Source organism: Heterocephalus glaber, unplaced genomic scaffold, assembly GCF_053883595.1.
Source record: "Heterocephalus glaber isolate CG9 unplaced genomic scaffold, H.glaber_assembly_v1.0 deba00001745, whole genome shotgun sequence".
Taxonomy (NCBI): Eukaryota; Metazoa; Chordata; class Mammalia; order Rodentia; family Bathyergidae; genus Heterocephalus; species Heterocephalus glaber.
In genome coordinates this window covers 3,512,159-3,533,132 of record NW_028258451.1, presented here as the reverse complement: position 1 = coordinate 3,533,132, position 20,974 = coordinate 3,512,159, and the positions used below count along the sequence as shown (strand labels likewise).

The window sequence follows — 20,974 nt, the reverse complement described above, 5'->3', positions numbered from 1 at the left end:
GATCAAGGTATGTTGTACGGCACAGCTGACCTTAAGGGAAATTATCCAGGTGGGCCTCATCTAATCCTGTGGTCCTTCTAAAGTAGACTTTCCTCTGGTTGTCAGCAGGAGAGGAAGTTGGAGCCTCAAGTTGTGGAACAGATTCTCCATACTGGCTGGCTTTAAGGTGGAGGTCCCACTGTAAAGGTCAGGGATGGCACCTTGGAGCTAAGTGTCCCTTATAGCCAGCAAGGAGATAGAGTGGCAACAAAGTGAATTCTGCCTCCAAGAGTTAGCTTGGAAACAGACCCATCCACCATTGCTCGGAACTGAGTCTAGCCAGCTCATAGGCATCACTAGAGAACATAGCCATGCTATGCCAGAATTCTGACTTCAGAACTTTGAGCTTGGAAATGGGTGTTGTGATGATAGTGGGTGTTTGTTATATAGCAATAGGCAACGTGCTACAGGCTGAACAGTCTTCATCTTTTTACTGAAGATCTGGATAGAAAGGCCTTTCTCCAAGGTAAATTTGTGGTAGGGAGTAAGGTTAGAACTTCAACAAAAGGGTTTCCCACAGTGATTACTTTTCTTTCTTTCTTTCTTTTTTTTTTTTGTACCAGGGATCGAACTCAGGTCCTTGTGCTTGCAAGGCAAGTGACAGAACCACTGAGCTAAATCCCTGGCCCAGAGATTACCTTTCTATAGTACAAAGCCTGTGTGTAGAACAAGCTTGGCAACTTGGTGGAAAAGTTTTCCACATTCACTGCTCTGACAAGTCCTTTTTTGGGCTGTGAATTCTGGATGCTGAAAGTATGTGAAAAAGGCTTTCCTATATTCACTCCATGCTTACAGGCCTTTCCAATATGAAACTGCTGGTGTCAGACATCTCAGAGATGCAGCTTAAGGCTCTCAAACATGTACTGCCCACATTGGCCTTTTAAAAAATTTATTGGTTTTTTGAGTCAAGGTCTCCCTATGTAGTTCAGACTGGCCTTGAACTCACTTTGTAGCCTAGGCTAACCTTGAACTCCCAGCGATCCTCCTGCCTCAGTTTGTCAAGTGCTGAGATTACACGAGTGCACCACCACATCTGGCCCTTACTATTTTTTCAGATAGGGTCTCGCTGCATAGTTCAGGCTGGGCTTGAACTCACAGTCGTCCCCCTGCCTCAGCCTCCTGAATGCTGGGATTATAGGCACGTGCCATGATGCCCAATTTCATATCAGCCTCTTTTTTTTGGAACCAGGGATCAAACTCAGGACCTTGCGCTTGAGGCAGGTGTAGGAGCCATTGAGGCAAATCCCCGGCCCCGTATCAGCATTCCTATGTTAAGAAATCTCTGCTGTGACACGCGTGGAGATTTTGATGAAGGCTTTCTGTATGGTGGCACTGCTGTTGCCTTTCTCTCACGTGAACCTTCTGGAAACAGGAGATCCTGCTGTGGGTTTTTCCACTCACTGCACTTGTAAGGCCCTGCTCCTGTGTGGGCTCTCTGGTACCAAGGAGGCTGGAGTTCTGGCTAAAGAATTTCTTATGCTCCGTGCACCTGTAAGGCTTTTCCCCAGTATGAACTTTCCAGTGCAGAATGAGGGTAGATGCAAGGCTAAAGGTTTTGCCACACTTGCTGCACTCACAAGGCCTCTCCCCATGTGGACTCTCTAGGACTGGATGAGTGTGGATTTGTGGCAGAACGTTTCAATTCTGTGTGAACCTTCTGATGCACGCTCAGGCTCAGGTTAGACAAAAAAGTGAAGGCCTCCCCACCCTCCCCGTCTGCGTGTGATGCTTCCCCATCATAAATCTTTTTCTGAGTAGGAAGAGCTGATGTTTCCTTGAGGGCATTTCCACCTGCTGTGGGACCTCGGCTGGCCTTCATGAGCAGGGCTGTTCATTCAGGAAGGAGTTCCCACACTTGCCAGTGTGGCCTGCCGGGTGCTGCCTGAGGCCAGAGCCATGAGGGGCAGCGTCCTGGTGCTGGTCCTCAGTTTTCCCTTGCCATCGGCAGCCTGCTGCTGGGAGAGGTCCCTGCTGGCCAGGAAGCGTTCACCACACTCGCTGGACACAAAAGGCCATTCTGATGGGTGGCAGCTCTTCTGCTGCTCAGGAGGGTCCTCACCATCTCCTGCTCCACACAGACAACCTGGAAACAGAGGCATTGGGTAATACATTGAGGCAGAGGAGCGATGCCTTCATCAGAAATGCACACCCAAAAAGGACTTTGTGGTGCTGCTGGAAGAGGGTACAAGAACTGCCCTGCAGGATGGGCCTACACAGAAAGCAGGGGACCTCACCAGGGAGGAGGCTACAAGGGTGGGGGAAAACAAGGTGGAGAGTCAGGGTCTCCAATTCGCCCCTCTGCTAAGGGCCTTCATGGAGCGCCAGCTGCTGGTGACAGCCAGGCACTGTGAAGGTGCATGTGTCTAGTCCGGTGACTGAAGGGCTCACTGCAACAAGCTGGTGGCATCCAGGTCCAACATCTCACCCGAGGACACGTGACAGCGGGTACCAGTCCTGCATGGAGCTTGCTGGATGAATGGTGCTGGTTACTGCCCCACTGTCTCAGCTCCTAATTCACCGTTTTGCTCGGTGCACACAGACCTGGGCTCTGCAGACATTCTTGGCCAGTGTGGATGAAGCCAAGCTTTGTCAGTAGTATGCTCTGGAAGAAAAGTGGGAGTGGAGAAGGCTTTGCTTGGTGCTTCCCTGTGCTTGTGGGCAGGCTCCTGCCATCAGGGCGAACCCTCGAGCACCAGGCCCTGTGCCCATTGCTCCAATCCCATAGTTTAGTTAATAATTCTTCATGTTAGACTTTCCCTGCTCAAGTCACTGTGTGCTTTTCTCTGCAGACTGGAGCCACATTAATACAGAACTGGTACTGCCAGTGATGGGCTGTAAAAGTGGGATTTGGGGACTGGCTTGAGCCTCTGGGCCTGAGCACAATGCCGAGTCCTTGCTGGTGGGAAGCAGGGTGACAGTACTGTGCACACAGTAGTGCTGGTTAAACAGGCTGTCCTCACAAGAGACTGAGAAAATGCTAACTGAAGCAAGCGTCTTGGGAGCCAGGCGGCCACTGCACTTGGCTCTTACGGGGGGCAAGAGGGCTGTGAGGAGCATGTGATGCTCAGTCGAGTCTGCTTCAGCCTCACAGAAAAAAACGCAATGTTCTCAGCTTCCTGAACCTTCATTTCAAACCACAGTCTGAGAAACACACAACCTTCATGGAAACCCTAGAAGAAAAGCTTTTTTTTTTTTTTCTTGTACCAGAGATCCAACTCAGGACCTTGTGCTTGCAAGGCAGGCAGGGCACCACTGAGCTACATCCCCGGCTCAGAAAATCTTATTTTTTATAGCCACAGGGCTGATGTTGCTAAAAATCAAACACACAATTCAACTTGTGCAGATGACTGATTTACATCACCTGAAACTGCAGTCTCGATGCTAAGTCTTGCTGAGCTCCTCATGTGAATGTTACAGCACTGTCTGGTAAAAGGGTGTGAAAGCAGGGCCGAGGATTTAGCTCAGTGGTGCTGCTGCCTGCCTCTCAAGCACAAGTCCTGAGTTTGATCCCTGGTACAAAAAAAAAAAAAGAAAAAAGAGCTTACACTGTGGAGATGACCTGTTTTTGCTGCTAAATGTGTGGCATTTGTTGTGGCAGTAGTAGAAAACTCATCACTGTCCCCAAGCTATGTTCCCTGAAAAGACCCTCAGGACATTCCCTTCACTAAAGTAACAGAAACACAAGAGGATCTGCAGTCCTAAAAGTCTCTGTGTCAGCCAGCTGTGACGCCAGCTGTGACCGTAGGAGAGCTGCCACTGAGGTGAGCTTTCTGCTTACACAAGATGACGGATCCTAAAGTACAGAGGCCCAGTGGCAGCACTGAACTACCAAATACAAGATGGTACTTCTACCAGAGGGCAGCAGGGTCACACAGACAAGCAGAATGCCTTGGCCTGGGAGCTCTTTCATGGTAGTTAACAGACTGCCGTATTCCTCAAACAGAAATGTCCACCTGAGTACCATAACCTATCTGTTAAGAAAAGCTCTCAGTCTAGTGCCAAAATCCTGACTTAATTTGCCTGTAGGTAATCATAATATCTGTTTCCAGACTGAAGTTAACTCACAGCTGCACAAACACCTCAACTGAAGAGAAGGCCAGATCTCTTGAGAAAGGATCCTGCATCACTCTCAAAAATATACACTTCTGGGCCGGGGATTTAGCTCAGTGGTTCCAGCGCCTGCCTCGAAAACGCAAGGTCCCGAGTTCTATCCCGGGTACCAAAAAAAAAAAAAAAAAAAAAAAAACACTTCTGGAGCTGGTTGTTGTGGTGCATGCCTGTAATCCCAGCACTTAGGAGGCTGAGGCAGGAGGATCACCATGAGTTCGAGGATAGCCTGGACTGCAAAGGGAGACCCTGCCTCAAAAACAAAACAAAGCAAAACAAAACATACTTCTGAGGCTGGATGTGATGGCACATGTCTGTATCAAGCACTCAGGAGGCTGAGGCAGGAGGATTGCAAGTTCAAGGTTGGTCTGGGCTACATAATGAGACACTGTCTCAAAAAAGCAAAACACAAACAAAGAAGTATGTATACCAATGGGCTGGGGATATAGCTTAATGGTAGAGCACTTGCCTAGCATATGAGGCCATGGGTTCAATCCCCATCACCACACGCATGCGTGCGCACACACACACATAAGGATAACCCATTGGTCATCTTCCAAGCCTTTGCCGAAGGAACCTGCAGCCAGGCACAGGAGTGACTATGCGCTGGGGAAAGGGAGATAGGCAGTTATCCTTTGGAAGATTATAAGACATTGTCTCTGAATTGACACTAATTCCCAAGACTCAAAACCTCATTATGATCCTCTAGTGGAAGCAGGGGCTTCAGATGGGGGCCTTCAGATGGAGCCTTAGCTACATGAAACTCTCAGTGGAGCTGGGTGTGGCGGCTCAGGCCTGTGATCCCAGCACTCTGGGAGGCTGAGGCAGGAGGGTCTCAAATTTGAGCCCAGCCCAGGCAACTTGAAAACTTAGTGAGACTCTGTCTCAAATTAAAAAATAGAAAAGGGATGTGGCTCGGTGAGAAGGCCCTGGGTCAGCTCTCAGAAACTTCCCCCACTGCCAAAAAGCCATCTCAATGAACCTGTTTGGTTCATTGGCCTACACTACAGTTCCTTCCCCAGTTACTGAGTGTATAATTAGACCAGGTACACTTGATAGGCATCAGAATCCCTATAGCACTGTCCTGAGCCAGTGAGGGTGATTATACAACAAAAGCTAAATGAAAGCCCTGGTGCTTCCACACTCGCCAAGACTAAACCAGAAACAGCAGACCACTGCAAGATGAACTGCAGATTAGTGCCAAGATAACAGACCTGAAAGAAGTAGAGGTGATAGTACTTGCCATATTCCCATTTAACTCACCAGTTCAGCCTGTGCAGAAGTTAGAGGGTCTGTGGAGAATGACCAGGGACCATAGTAAATTAAATCCAGTGGTGACTCCAATTATTGGTACTGTTCCCGAAGTACTGTCCTCACTGCAACACAGTCGCAGACCCCTGGCTCTAGCATGCACTTGCTGAACTGACTAGTGCCTTTTCTCCACACTATTTCCAAAGGACCACCAGAAACCATGTGCTCTCAGCCAGTCCACCAGGGCACTTCATATGCTTCCTCAGGACCATATCATTCTGTTCTCTGCCACAATACGGTCCACAGAGATCCTGATCTTAACACTCCAGAAACATCACCACATTCCCTCACTTCATGGATGCCATTATGCTGAGTAGCTCTGATGAGCAAGAAGTAGCAAGTATTTTAGATACCTTGGTAAGGGTGGGACAGGAAATCCACAGAAATTCAGGGCCCTGACATCTCAGTGAAGTCCTTGGGGATTCAGCAGCAACCATACCAAAGAAGCCCAACACCTGGCAGGCCTTTTTGGATTCTGCAGCCAACACTATCATATGTGAATCTGCTAATTTTAACTACATACAGTGGTACCTTGGTCCACAGACTCAATTCTTTCCATGATTCTGTTTCCAAATGGAATTGTACAAGAACCAAGTCAACTCTCCTGTGAGCGGCCAGAGGTGGCCTGTGAAAATGGTTCGCTACTCTCTTGACCCAGAAAACCCCACAAAATCATGCAAATCAAGAGGCTCAAATCTTCTTGTTCACTTTAAGAACACCCGTGAAACTGCCCAGGCCATCAAGGGTATGCATATCCGAAAGGCCACCAAGTATCTGAAGGAGGTCACGTTAAAGAAACAATGTGTGCCACTCAGGCATTCCAATGGCAGAGTTGGTAGGTATGCCCAGGCCAAACAGTGGGGCTGCACACAGGACTGGTGGCCCAAAAAGAGTACTGAATTTTTGGTGCACATGCTTAAAAATGCAGAGAGTAATGCTGAGCTTAAGGATTTAGATGTCGATTCTCTGGTCATTGAACATATCCAGGTGAACAAAGCACCCAAGATGTGCCACTGTACTTACAGAGCTCATGGCTGGATTAACCCATACATGAGCTCCCCCTGCCATATTGAGATGATCCTTACTGAAAAGAAACAAATTGTTCCTAAACCAGAGGAGGAAGTTGCACAGAAGAAAAAGATATCCCAGAAGAAACTGAAGAAACAAAAACTATGGCACGGGAATAAATTAGGCATAAAATAAATGGAAATAAAAGTAAAAAAAAAAAAGAACCAAGTCAAATTTCCGGGTAAGGTCAACATTGAACCTAATCATTGAAATTTGTTTGATTTTTGGGACAGAGTTTTGCTATGTAGTTCAGGGTGGCTTGAACTCACGATGCAGCCTAGGCTGGCCTTGAACTCTCAGCAATCCTCCTGTCTCAGCCTCTCGAGTGCTGGGATTACAGGCATATGCTGTCACACCTCGCTCCTAATCACTGAATTTGCTTTTGATGTTTTTTTTGTGGGGAGGTACTGGGGATTGAACTTGGGACCTTGGGCTTGCGAGACAGGCGGCGGAACCACTGAGCTAAATCCTTGGCACCACTGAATTTGATTTGGTTGTCATCCAACTCAGTTTGCAACCAGAATCATGGAAAGAATCAAGTTCATGAAATGAGGTACCACTATATTGCCAAATCATCCATCAAGCTTCCTATTTCCAGGGCTGGGAATTTAGCTCAGTGGTTCAGCCACCTGCCTCAAAAGCACAAGGTCCTGAGTTCAATATCCGGTACCAAAAAAAAGCTTCCTATTTTTGGTGGAACCAGAAAGAAGGCCCTGAAACAAGTTCAGGTTGCAGTGTAGGCTACTCTACAATGTGAGCTTATGATTCAGCAGAAATAATGACACGAAATGTTTGTGGCAAATCAAGAAACTGGCAAGCAGCAAAGAATCACAGCCGAGTAAAAAGTACAAGTCTACACAGACCTTCTGTAGATAACTATTTTACTTTGGCAAAAGTTTCTACCTTACTACTGGGCCTCTGGCAGAGGATAAACACCTAACCATAAACTATCAGGTGGCCTAAACGTGTAGCCAATGGACACTGAGTGACTCTCATGAAGAAAGTATTTGGGTTTTTTTTTTTTGGCACTGGGGATCGAACTCAGGACCTTGTGCTTGTGAGGCAGGCAGCAGAACCACTGAGCTAAATCCCCAGCCCACGAAGTATTGACTGTCCCCCACAGCCATAAGCCAGAGGGGCATATGTGGCAATCTAACTGTGAGACCTGAGTAACTCCATTTTAAAATTTGGCCCCATCTTAGAGTAAGGTGCCCTGGACATAAATTCTAGTTCCAAGAAAAACCACAAGATGTACTTTGGCCACCTGCCTGTGATAATGTTCAGCAGTCCCCTAGCAACTAGCCTAGCAACAGCTAATCAGTAGCTGCCTCAATGTCCCAGATGCTCTTCTCGATGGCCTGCAACAGCTAATCAGTAGTTACCCCAATACCCCAGTATCCCAGATGTTCTTTTCGATGACTTGAGCAGCCATTTGCAGTTCAGCGCGCAAGGCCCAACCAATTAGGTTTAAACTTTCAAAACTTGCTAAATGCTAGCCAATTGTGTGATTTGCATGTGATTTGAAACCCTGCGCCTTTTTGAAACCCCATGCCTTGCTGTAACCTCTACAAAAACCCCTGGTGTTTTAGAGTCAGGGCTCTCAATCTTGACCCGCTGCGCGGTGACAGTTGAGAGTCCCTACTCGAGCTTGAATAAACAACCCTCGTGTGTTTGCATCGGAATCGGCTCCTTGGTGGTCTTTGGGGACCTCGCGATCTGGGCACAACATAACATGTGAAAATGGCATATTACAGATAGGCTTGACCTAGCACATGGCAGCCCCTGCATAAAAACTTGTGTAGGGCCAGGGATTTAGCTCAGTTGTTCCACTGCCTGCCTCAAAAGTGCAAGGTCCTGAGTTCGATCCCCAGTACCAAAAATAAGTAAGTAAATAAATAAATTTTAAAAACCAAGAAACACTGTCTCAAAAGTAAAATTTTAGCTTTTTTTTTAGGAGACAAGTATTGGAGGCCGATCAATCCTCTGACTAACTAAAAAGGGGGACAGCAAGGGCTTAAAAAAAAAAAAAGACAACAGAGACTTGGTAATTTAAATTATACAGGGGCCAGACTCCGAGTGGGCAGAGACAGATTCTCTGAGGTAGCCATTATTTATTACATGAATACAATAATTGGAGGGAGCATCAGGGGCAGTGGTAATTCTATGTAGACGCAGATCTTATGCTGAAGAGGATCTTAGGTCATGAGGTTCTTATGTTGATGACAGCGGTAAGGACAGCATTCTTACATTAATAGGTGGGATGAGTCAAGCTGACAAAAAATTTGTCCCTCCCCAGGTGAAACCTTTCTCTTTTTGTGTTACTATTTGGTTCTCAAAGAACCAGAACCTCTTCAGCAGATGTAATCCTCCCCTTGAGATAGCATCAGGGGACCACTGAGACCTCAGCTGTGACCAGAGGCAAAATGAGTTGTTTCTGCACACCATAGCCACCTCGTGGGCAAGGTGACCTTGGGCCTTAGACAGCTATAGTCATACTTTAATTATGAAATGATTTTTCCCCAAAATTTATGTAGAATATCTCTCGACAGACAGGGTCTCACTGTGTAGTCCAGGCTAGCCTTGAACTCACAATGATCCTCCTGCCTCACAAAAATAAAATTTTAAAAAGAAAGGGCTGGGGATGCATCTCAGTGGTAAAGCACTTGCCTGGTGTGAGTGCGGCCCTGGGCTCAATTCCCAGCACAAGGAGAAAAAGAGAAAGACTTGTGGAGGAAGAGGGCAACTTAAAAGCACAGAAGAGCCATGGCTCCAATCAAGCAGGGACAGATTGAAACTGGTGGGATTAGTTGAACACACTGCAAAAGACCTGGCCCCCAAACTTGACCCTATGAAGGCAACAGCAGCGGGAGCTGCTCACAGGGAGGCAAGTGTGGGACTGCATAACTCTGTAATCATAAAATTCCCCTAGCCCCAACTGTGAATGTGAGTAAATAGATAAAGATGCTTGTTAGTTCTGGACACTAGATAAGATCTGTATCAGCCATAAGGTCCCAAAGTAAATTACTCAACTCTTTGTTCGAAACTGATGTTCCGGACACCGCTATCTATAGAACAATCTACAAACATCTGCTAACCATCAGTACGTGTCAGCTGACCACTAACCTTTGTTCCTCTTCTGTAAATTTCACCTGTTAACTTCCCCTGCAACCCCCTATAAAAAGAGTCTCGGACTCTGGGCTAGTCGCCTCTCTAAGCTACTTTGCTTTGGGAGTGCCGTCTGACCAGACTAAGGTCTGTTTTACTCTCCAACTTGTCCGGTGTGTTCCTTCCCAGGTGTTCTTCACTGCAGTCAGCTCCTCGGAGGGTTTGGTAAGGCCCTCGGTCTTACACAAGGCAGTCCCAGGATCCACATCAACCACAGGGAATCTGGGAAGGAAGTACCCTGTGGTCCATCTTTGGAATGAAGAGAATTTCCATGCAGAAGAGGCAGAGGGGGTTGGTATACTGCTGGAGTGCATGAGGACTTACCCAGTGAGATAATGAGCTCAAAGTTCTCGGGCATCACCAGGCATTTAGCTCAGTGGTTCCACCACCTGCACCTGCCTTGCAAGTGCAAGGTCCTGAGTTTGATCCCAGGTACCAAAAAAACAAAGTTCTCCAGCATCACATCATGGTACAGGTGCCTCTGAGCCACTTAAGGAGCCTCCACTCCTCCTGGGAGAAATGCACAGCCACATCCTCAGGTGTCACCAGGCCCTGCAATGACAAGTTCAGCTGATTCTTGAGGTTAACAAGTAAGCAGAAAACCAAAGTTCAAGAAACAAGTTAGCAGAAAACCATGGACACTTCCAGAGTATTGACAGAAAAGGATCCTGTCACATGTCCTACGTATATCTTAATTCTCTAGAGGACAAACCTCTTCCATACATCCTGATACCACCTTTTCCCTAAGCCTCTACCTCAGGGAGGATACCAGCTCTGGTTGGCATTGATGCTTCTCTTCTTGGTTTACTACTGGAAACTGTGTCCAGCCCACAGTAACAATCCACAGGTGACCAGATGGTCCCCACCCTTCTGCCAGCCAATTGCTTTTGCCCTGTGTCTGCCTAATTACCATATCTCAGGTCCAACCAAACCTATATAACCTTTCTTCTTGGCACCACGTACATGGCTCCAGTGCCCTTTTGTCTGCCCTCCCACCTTGTGGGAACATAACTCCTTGTACTCTTCATATTCACAGCTCCACAATCCCCAGCACAACCTCAGCAGTTACCACCACAGGCATCTTCCTGGGCTCCCTACATGCTGCTCTGCATACAGTGTTCCAAAATTACCGGGCATGAGCACCTAGGCTCCCATTCTGCCTGCACCTCCGCACTGAACACTACTCACTTGCTCCTATTTCTAGCTTCAAATTCACCCCTAGGTAGATGCTGGGGATGGTGGTGCATGCCTACAATCATGGCACTTGGGCGGCCGTGACAGGAGAATTGCTATGAGTTGGAGGCCAGCCTGAGCTACATAGTGAGATCCTATCTCAAAAACAAACCAAAAAAGTCACCTAGAACCGCTCACAGACTTCTGAGTCTCCAGGGCCTTCTCTGTCTTTGCCTTTGCCTTTGCTGTCCCCTCAGCAGTCCCAAGCTTCCTTTCTCCTCCTGAGGCACACTGGGTGCCCAGCCCGCTGGCAGACACCCTGGACCTGGGTCCCTGCCCATTTCCCAGGGACTTCATCTGCCACTGTGTGACCACAGCCCTAAATGCAAAACCAGTCCCAGGTCCTGAGGAGGACAAGAGGTGCCCGCCCTGGACTTCGCCCACACTCTTCCTCTATCGCGGCCCGGCTGCAGGCTCTGCCCCAGGTCGGCTGGTCCTGGGGAGCCCAGGATCCGTGTCCTGACGTAGGTCTCGTCCAAGGCAGCTTCTGCGACATCAGCACCTGCCGGCGTCTCCTCTCCCAGCCTCTCGGGACGCCCACCATCCCGAATCCACCTAAGTGCATTCTGCTCTACACTCGGCTCCGCCGCTCGGACACCGGGGCACCTTGGAGCCTCGGGCCGCAAGGGGCCGCCACTCCCCGTCCCTGGGACACTTCGCACTCGACCCGCCAAACTCAGTTCTGAAGCTGCCTCCCGGGATCCAGGCCGAGCCCTGCGGCAGCGAGGACTCCCGGCAGCCGCACAGGCGAGGCGAGGGAACCTGGCAGCCGGGCTGCAGCGCCCACTCACCGGCGCCAGGCCCCTCAGCCACCCGGGGCCGTCGGGGACTGCCGGGGATCAGCTCGCGCCCACATCTGCGCCGGCGGGACGGACACCAGCTCCCGTCTGCCGAAAGCGGACCCGGTCCAAGATGCTGCCTCCGGGGGAAGTCGAGCTTCATGGGCCAGGGCCCCTTCGAACATCCCGCTACTGAGTCCACGACTCGGACCAGCACGCAGAGAGCCGCCCGGGGCAGTCGGGCCGCTCCCCGGATACCCAAGTGGCCACTTTGGAACGACGGGCTAAAACTACATTACCCAGAATCCCGGTCGTAGCGACGTGCCGATGCTGGCCAATGGTGGCCCAAGAGGGCGTTCCCCGCCACCGGTGGGCGGGACTTCTGGCGCAGCCCTTCCACCTGTGAGGTGGCAGGTTGAAGGGGGCGGGTTTAGCCTCTGCGCCTTTGGACGCTGGGTTCCTGCCACAGCTGTCTCTGCCTGAGGTGCGGTGTCCCTGGCCGTTGGGGAGCGACTGCACGGGACCTCCTGGTCGCCCCGCGCAGGAGTGGCCCCCAGGCCTCTGGCAAACCGGCCTGTGATCGAAGCCGCCCCACCTTCAGCCCACTTGCCTTTTTGTCCACTCAACGGAACGGGAGGCCGAGATCCAAGAAAGCCACGCGGCCCGAGCTGAATCAGCAGCCCGGGACCAGCAGCCCGGGAAGCACCGAGGAGGTGTCTGGAGAAGGCGACGGCTGAGGTGGCCAGGGTCGAGGAGGCTGTCCGGGTGGAGCCCCATGGACCGAGCGAGGTTAATGCTCCCAGGAATGAGGTGTGGAAGCAAGGCAGCTCAGGGCCAGGGCAGCTCAGGGTGTTTGTTAGGAGACAGTAACTGAAACATCAGTACCCGTCTAACAGATTACTGTCTCCACTTGCCCCAGAGATCAGACTGATGCAGTGTGGCCTCAAGTCCCCCCTTAAGGCTGGCGTGGACTACTGGGAGTGGAGAACCGAGGCTGCAGGTACACAGGACGCTCTGTATGTAGACAGGATATTCCAAGCACTCAGAGACATCTTTCGGAGGAGCACAGGGCCACATCTCTAGAATGGGTAGGGTCTGGACAGTCCAGGCAGGCCTGCTGAGTCAGCCCTTCACCGCGTGCTTTCTGTGGCTGGCTGCAGTAGCTGGCTGGCATACTTAGCAGTCTGCTGTGACTCTCTTAGGCTATAAGACAGGAAAGATCCTGGCACAGGTCTTCTGCTGCAGAAACAGATAGGCTACATTGGCCCCTCAGCCAGTGCCTGCTGGTACCAGGAAGCATGGGGGAAGGGCCCTACTGGATCTTCAGCTGCACAACCAGTTGTCTGTTCAAATCCTTGTTCCCTGACGTGATTGGCAGTTGGCTGGCCAGTGCCTAGCACACGTGTCACCCTGCCAGGACTCCCTCACTGGTGACCTGGAGACCCACAGATGGCTGCAGGAAAGGTTCTCAGTCCAATTCCACCATGATTCATGGGGGTAAGAGTCCTGGGAAACAGCTGAGTCCTGGAAGAGAGAAAAGAGTCCTGTTTTGATTTTTTCCCCTTTGACTGGTTTATTTTTGTTTTGTTTTGGTGTTTTTTTGGGAGGGGTACTGGGGATTGAACTCGTATCCTTGCGCTTGCGCAGCAGGTGGCAAAACCACTGAACTAAATCCCCAGCCCTGCTTTGGTTTTTTTGAGATAGAGTCTCACTATCCAGTCCAGGCTTTCAACTCACTGTGTAGCCCAGGCTGGCCTGAAACTGATGGCAATCATGCCTCAGCCTTATTTTGTTTTGGAGACAGTGTTTTGTTAAGTTGCCCAGGCTGGACTTGAACTTATGGTTCTCCTGCTTCAGCCTATCAGAGTGCTAGGATTATAGGTGTACACCATCACACCCAGCTAAAAGCCAGCTGTTGTAAGGGGACCCCCCTCTACTATTCTCCAGGGCTGCATTCCTCCTTTCACCCTCCATGTTTTGGGGGCCCTGGAGATAGGTAAGAATGAAGCCACAATCATTTTTCTTCCCCTTTCTCTTCAGCTCTGACACTCTCCCCACTTGCTGCCATTGCAGTTGGCACTGGTTTCTCCCTTTCCTACCCAACATGCACAAAAAGGTTGACAGGGTTATTCCCTAGGGATTCAGCCTGGTTCAAAAGCCTTGGACCCTGTCATGAGGAAGCAGGCCCAAGAGAGCTACTCAGCTGAAGAAAAAAGAACCTTGCTGTTGGCTATGCCTTTAGATTGTTCCAGTACATCTCATCTCCTTGTGTCATATTCTTAAACAGTCCATTCCCATAATAGCATTCGGAGTTCTCAATACCATAGAGGGTAACTTCTGAGACTAGGTCACAAAAGCCATTGTGGCCAGGTGTGGTGGTTCATCCCTGTAATCCCAGCACTTGGGAGACTGAGGCAGGAGGATTGCTGCAAGTTCGAGACCAGACTGAGCTATATAGTGAGATTCTGTCTATACCTCTCTGTCTCTGTCTCTATTTGTCTCTGTCTCTCTCTGTCTCTTCAGGGTCTCGCTATGTAGTTCAGGCTGGCCTCAAACTTGTGGCAGTCCTCCTGCCTCTGCCTCCCAAGTGCCAGGATTACAGGCATGGTACCTTCTTTGGTTTTTTTGTCTCATTTTCCCTGAGGGAAGCCTGTTGGCATGTGGTGGTGAACTGAGACCTCAGAGTGGTGAGAGTGGGTCCTACAGCTGCAGACAAGGCTTCAGATGTCTGTTCTCCTGCCTGGCAGATGACTGCAACCTCATGAGGCACTGGAGCCAGAACTGGCTGCTGAACTAATTCTGAGTTCCTGCCCATATGAACTGAGATAATGAATATTTATTGCGTTAAGCCTCTAGGTGTGGGAAAATTTATTGGGCAGCACTAGGTAACTAATACTGGCAAAAAGAAGAGCAAGATTTTCCTCAAGACTGTACTCTTCTTCTTTTTTTTTTTTTTTTTTTGGTACCAGGGATCAAACTCAGGTCCTTGCGCTTGCAGGACAGGCAGCAGAAAGACTGTACTCTTCTTACTACAAAATGTGGTGAGTCCACTGTCTTAGATACTTTTCTCATTGCTGAGACAAAATACCCAACATCCAAAGTTAAGAAATAAAAAGGTTTATTTAGCTCACAGTTTATAGAAGTTTCAGTCCATAATTAGCTGGCTCCAAGGCAGGGTGGCATTCCAGAGGAGAAACAGTTCATGGTGGGTGGAAGGTAGCAAAGCAACAAGGGATGATCACAGCTCTTTCTGTCCCTTGTATCTTATCCAGGCTACTTAGGGCAGGCACGACTCACACCCTTAATCCTAGTGCCCTTGATTCTAGCACTGCACCATGAATCAATTCCAGTGTCACACACTAGATCCAGTCACCTCTGAAAAAGTCCCACCCATGACTGCATGAGGATTTGGGGATATATCTAGACAGCCATAACAGGTACCAACACCTGGAAAACAGGCAGCATCTGTCAGGCATCTGTGAGGATACCTTGAAGTTCAGAACATGAAGTTCATAAAGGACCTAGCCTGGCTTTCTATTAATACCTGTTTTAAAAAGGAAAAGCAGGGGCTGGGGATTTAGCTCAGTGGTTTTGCTGTCTGCTGTGCAAGCACAAGGACCTGAGTTCGATCCCCAGTACTAAAAAGGAAAAGCAGGGCACGGTGTCACACATTTGTAAAGCCAAATTCTAGGGATCTGGAGCCAGGAGAATCACAAGTTTGAGCCCACCTGTGGAACTTAGGGAGACCTGCTTCAGAAATAAATAAATCAGGCTGGGGATGTAGCTCCTTCTACAGCACCCCTGAGTTTGAGCCCCAGCCCTGTGCGTGTGTGTGCATCCATGTGCACGTGTGTGTGCACACACACACACAAATTGTCCAGGATTTGAAAAATCCATAGGGGTAGAAAATAGATTAATGGCTGCCAGGGACTGAGGGGAGAAGAAGCTGTAACTTAATGTATATTAAATTTCTTTCTGAAAATGTTCTGTAACTAGATAGTGACTGTTACAGAACTGTGTAAATGTAAATGAGCAAATTCTATGGTATGCAAATAATAGTTCAATAAAGCTGTATTCTAAAAAGTTTCTGGGAGATACTTTGTTTTTGTGGTACTGGGGATCGAACTCGGATCCTTGAGCTTGTGAGGCAGGTGGCAGAACTATTGAGCTAAATCCCCAGCTCTGAGACATACTTTGGAAAAGCCTAATACCCAGTGTAGAATTTTCTATGATCATTGAAGTGGAAGCAAGCCCTATATGATGGCATATGCCTGTAGTCCTAGCACTCAGAAAGGTGAGGCAGGAGGATCGCTGTGAGTTCGAGGCCAGCCTGGCATACAAAGCAAGACCCTGCTCCCCCAGGAAGCATCTGTCCCCAAGGAGGGGGATCCAGATCCCAGATGACTCCTGGGAGAGAACAGCAATCAATTCACAGGGTCCCACAGCCCATTCGGGTCCCCAATCTTATCCACGTATCTACCAGTACTGAAATCTGATAGAATTAAAATGCAATCAAAGCTGTCCCCAAGCACATTGGCCTCAAACATACAATCTCAGCTACTAGGGAGGCTGAGGCCAGAGGATCTCAAGACAGAGGCCATCCTGAGCAATTTAGCTACTTATGCAAGACTGTCCATAAATAAATCGATAAATAAGAAAGAGTGGGAGCTGCAGTTCAGTGCAAGCCCTAGATTGAATCCTCAGGACAAAAACAATTAAATCATAGCTTCGCAGCTGGGCGTGGTGATGAACACTTATAATCCCAACACTGAAGAGGCTGAGGCAGGAGGATCACCAAGAGTTCAAGGCCAGCCTGGGCTACATAGTGAGTTCAAGCCCAGCCTGAACTATAAAGGGAGACCCTGCCTCAAAAATCAAAAACAAAACAAAAAAAATCATAGCTTCATTATCTGCATTCGAAGGCCGGGATTTAGCTCAGTGGTTCCACTGCCTGCCCCACAAGTGCAAGGACCTGAGTTCGATCCCCGGTACCAAAAAACAAACAAACAAACATAATCTGTGTTCGAATGTGAGTTTAGGTTTTTTTTTTTTTGGTACCGGGGATCGAACTTGGGTCCTTGCACTTGCGCAGCAGGCGGCGAAACCACTGAGCTAAACCCTCAGCCCTAGGTTGTATTCTTAACGATACAGGGTCTACGTTCAAAGACGATTTATTCCACCACGTGAGCCCGGGGGACGGGGGGGAACGGCGCTTGGTCCAAGCGCAGACCAGTGATGGCACGGCCCCCTTCTCGGTGAGGTCGGCTGTTGTCCCTATGTTTTTCTCATTGTTCACTTCTGCTGCCCGCAACCTTGCTCTCGCGGCTGTAGTCCAGCTCCTCAGGCCTTTTCTGTGCCAGCGGCCGCTCTCGGGCGCCTAGCGGTCATTATAGCAACGCCACCCCCTGGTCCCTGATTGGCCGCCAGCACCGGGGAGCCCACCTAGTTCTACCTGCCTTGTGGCCCTAGGAAGCCAAGTAGCATCTAACCCACTTCAAGGTTCAGATCGGCCACTAATTTAGAGCAGCCTGCTCCTCCGAGCTGACCCGCGCGAACCTGCGCAACAAAGGTGGACCAGTTGCTACAGCAACGAAAATCCTGCCTTCCGAGCCCAAAATGCAGTTTCCTACTTAGTTTTTTTGTACCGGGAATTGAACTGAGAACCTGGTGCTTGCAAGGCTGGCGGCGGCACCACTGAGCTAAGTCCCCGGCCCCAAAATCCAGTTTTCAGTTAGCTCGAGTCATTTAAAAACCCTTCGGATGGGAGCCGGGATGAAGCTCAGTGGCTCAAGGTCCTGAGTTCAATCCCTGGTACGGGGGGACGGGGTGGGGACAGGATGGACACTGGGACCCAAACCAACCCTTCGGCCCCCTGTGGGAGCAGGACAGATGGAAGACCTAGACTCGAGGAAAGGAGGTACCCAAGAACTAAGTGCAAAGCGAGGCTGCCAGGGCATGCTGCTGTGGTGCAAAACCTCCCTGGACTCGGATTTTGAATCCACACTGCCCCACTGGTCAGCCTGTTTCCATTGGTCAGACTGGACATTGCTGCTCCTCGGGTCCGGTGAGGCTCCTCTCTGGCCTCTAGTTCCTTGGCCTGCCACAGGAGTATTCCCCAAAGGCCAGGAGCCTCGAGAGAAAAGGCTGGCGGGACTGGTGGATGGACCCCCCACCCCGGGCCGTGTCCCTCCTGGAGCACGGGAGGAAGCTGGGGGATGCACTTGGGAAAGGCTCACGTAGTGGAGGTTCACGAGCCTGGGGAGAGCAGTGCCAGAACAAGGTGTCTGTCTGTGCAGCCCTTACTGCCGCATAAGGCTGATCCTGGTTCCCGGGGCACCCAGTGCACCCCTAGTATACAACAGGTGTTCCATAAATACTTGTGGACAAATGACTTCTGGGAAAGCAGTGGCTTTATTGTTGCCCATGTTCAGAAAGGAGAACTAACCCCTACCCATACCGGGCCTGAGCCAGACACTCAGGCTGACCCCTCCTCCTGGGAGGAGCAGCGAGCAGAGGCCCGGTGTCAAGACCAGGGTACTAGTGGGAGGGGATGCACCGGGCATGGAGTGGGCAGAGGGAGGATGCAACTGGAGCCCAGGAGAGTATGGAAGGGGAAGCCGGCTCCCCGCAGCCCTTGTGGGGCAGGGAGGCACTGAGGTAGTTGTTGTCCTCAGCCTCCTTTTAGGGAAGGAGAGAATGAGGCCCCAGGCTCCCAGCTGGGAGGCTGGAGAAAGAAAGGAGGAGGAAAGGGAGGAGGCTCTGCCTTACAGTGGTCCAGGAAAGCTGCCCGGAGGAGGGACCTTGGATCTGTACGCTCAAGCACACCTAGGAGCTGGCATTTTGGCAGCTGGCATGGCTTGCACAAAGGCAAATGGACCTGTTGTGGCCAGGTGGCAGCTTGGTAAATCCCTAAGTTCAAACTCTGCCAGGGTAACTTAGGACTTAGCAAGATCTTGTCTCAAAAAATAAAAAAGGGCTGGGGTTACAGCTCAGTGCAAAGGCCTTGGGTTCAATCCCCAGTAGTGGAGAGTGGAAATATTGTAAATAATGTCTATTATTACAAGGCTTTGAGTTGGGGTTAATTTTCTACAGTAGCCAGAGACAACTAACTGGCTACCACCTGCAGACCGAGCTCCCCTACTGTGAGGCTGGCTGAGGCTTCCCTATGACCCAGGAAGTGCCGCTGGCAGCAGGCATGGCCGGGAGCCTGTCTGGGAAGACAGGTCCCGGGACTCCTGATGTTTCTCTGGCTATCAGCAGGAAGCAGCAGCTTGCACCTAGCTAGGTCTGTAGACATGCCTGGGCCCAGGGCGCTGGGAGCCTGCAGGCCTGGGTGCCCACAGGCCTTCCCAAGCTCCTGTCAGCCACTTGAGATGCTGTCACACCCTGTCATAACCCATCAGCACCCACTGCATGCTGTGGCAGGGACGCCTAACACATGTGACCAATCAGCAGGAGCTTCCCGCTGCAAAGAAGTCTACATTTCTGAAAAATGCCAGGAAGGCTTATGGGAGAAGGCAGAAACCTGAGCGCTCTGTTCCCTGCCGTCTGCTGCACACTGGGGAGGCTGAGACAAGAAGAGATAGACAGGGCAGGGCTGATGGAGTCCTGCAGGAGGAGTCAGTCACTGGGGAAGATGGGGCTCTGGCACCAGGCAGGCAGGCCAGGATCTCTCCAGCTAGCCAGGAAGTTTGGCCACTGAGATCTGGAAGCCAGGATGCAGAGGGGAAAGTCGGGGAAAGTGCTACAGCAGTGTGGATCTTGGGCCCAGGGTGGATGCAGGGCCCTCCCCAGCCCCAGCCAGGTCACCTCTGCCCCTCAAGGCCTGAGTTCCAGCCAGTTGTGCAGGTCACAGCTGTGGACCTAGGCCCAGCCTGCAGGAAGTACACATGCAATTTCACAGACCAGCTGTGGGACCATTGTCTCCGGATGTCCAGGGAGTAGAAGCGGTGATCCAGGCAGTCACCTGTAGTGGCCTGAGGGACTCATGGGCCAGAACCTCCAGAAGTGCAGGATGATGCTCCCCCCGGGCTCTGTGACGATGCTGACAGTGACGGCTACCCCAGCAGGCAGCACCCTTCCAAGGTCGGGGCTGGGCACCCTCTGCTTGACGGCCATGATGACTGCAGTTTCTCCACGCTGTGGTTCGTGGCTCCCAGTGACAGTGGTGGGGACACCCAGCCAGCCCCTCGTGCTCCCACTTAAGGGGTGCCTGCCATACAACCTGCCCAGGGCCAACAGGATGACCGCAGCCGCAGGCCCTGAGGACAGCACCATTACCATTACCAACTTCCCCTGGCCTTCCTGCCACCGCGTGCCCGTGGGGCCCTGCTGGGACCGGCCTCAGCTCCTGGCTCTGCTCCCCGCATCTCACGCTCTGCTTCCCAAGTCCCGAGGTTGGGTCCCCAGGTCCTCTCCGACTTCCCCTCCGCGGCCTCCGTCGTCCTGGCTGGGGTCCAGGTCGGAGTCCAGGGCGCCGCGGGCACCGGGCCCAGCACCACGAGCTGCGGGCGCGCAGGATTCCCGGCGCGCGGGATGAGAAAAAAGATGTAGACGGCCGAGACCACCAGCCCCGCGGCCACCAGTGCAGCAAGAGCCACTGCTGCGTTGAGGGCCCAGGCCGGGCTGCGGAACGACAGGCGACGAGAGAGCGGACGGCCCAGGCGCAGCGGCGGCGGCGGAGGCGCGGGCGCGGGCGCGGTGCGGCCTTTGCGCGGCCCCGGGCGCGCGGGCGCGCGCACGTACAGCAGCCCGCGGCGCCGGTCGAAGCGCACCGAGGCGGCCTGCCGCGCGTCCCGGGGCAGCAGCGCAGCGGGGGTGGGCAGAGCCGGGAGGCCTCGGCGCGGCACCAGGCGCGTGGGCGCGCGACACACCGGGCAGGACACCGCGTCGCCGCCGCCCACCGTGGCCAGGGACAGGCGTGCCAGGCACTCGAGGCAGAAGACGTGGCCGCAGTCCAGGCGTTTGGGCAGCTTGAAGGTGCCGTCGAAGGGTGACACGCAGATGAGGCACTCGGTGGGGGACGCGGGGGACAGCATGGGGCCGGCGCTGGGGCTGCCGTCCCGCTCCTCCTCCCCATCTTCGTCCTCTGCGCTGCCCTGGGGGGCACGCGGGCGGCGGAGCCAGGGCGGCCGAGGGCACGGCATGGGGACCACCCGCGGGAACCGGGTGGAGGGCAGGGGCAACCCCGGGTACCGGAGACGCAGGGCCGAGGGGAAAGACGCCCGGAGGAGCCCTGTGGGGGAAGACAGGAGCTGGAAGGTGAGGCAGCC

At 51.6% G+C, this 20,974-nt stretch overlaps 1 protein-coding gene across 4 annotated transcripts; it reads right to left on the bottom strand.

Moving 5' to 3' along the window:
• Positions 1-451: 451 nt before the first annotated feature.
• Rnf225 (ring finger protein 225) lies at positions 452-20,848 on the bottom strand. Of its 4 annotated transcripts, XM_087200884.1 has the most exons (4): positions 12,002-20,848; positions 10,015-10,242; positions 2,465-3,549; positions 452-2,122 (listed from the first exon to the last, which is right to left on the bottom strand). In XM_087200884.1, exon 1 carries the CDS (start codon positions 20,846-20,848, stop codon positions 19,985-19,987), a length of 864 nt encoding a protein of 287 aa, XP_087057010.1. In that variant the 3' UTR covers positions 452-2,122; positions 2,465-3,549; positions 10,015-10,242; positions 12,002-19,984. The 4 variants fall into 4 exon arrangements, 3 of the variants coding, with proteins under 3 accessions (XP_087057010.1, XP_087057012.1, XP_087057011.1); XM_087200886.1 differs by lacking the exons at positions 452-2,122; positions 2,465-3,549 and adding an exon at positions 8,617-9,912; XR_015447244.1 differs by lacking the exons at positions 452-2,122; positions 2,465-3,549; positions 12,002-20,848 and adding an exon at positions 11,715-11,995 and having other exon boundaries at positions 8,617-10,242.
• Positions 20,849-20,974: the final 126 nt, after the last annotated feature.

Bases quoted from the DNA above. Each gene is read 5' to 3' on its own strand.
- Rnf225 (XM_087200884.1), bottom strand. From the start codon at position 20,848: ATGCCGTGCCCTCGGCCGCCCTGGCTCCGCCGCCCGCGTGCCCCCCAG.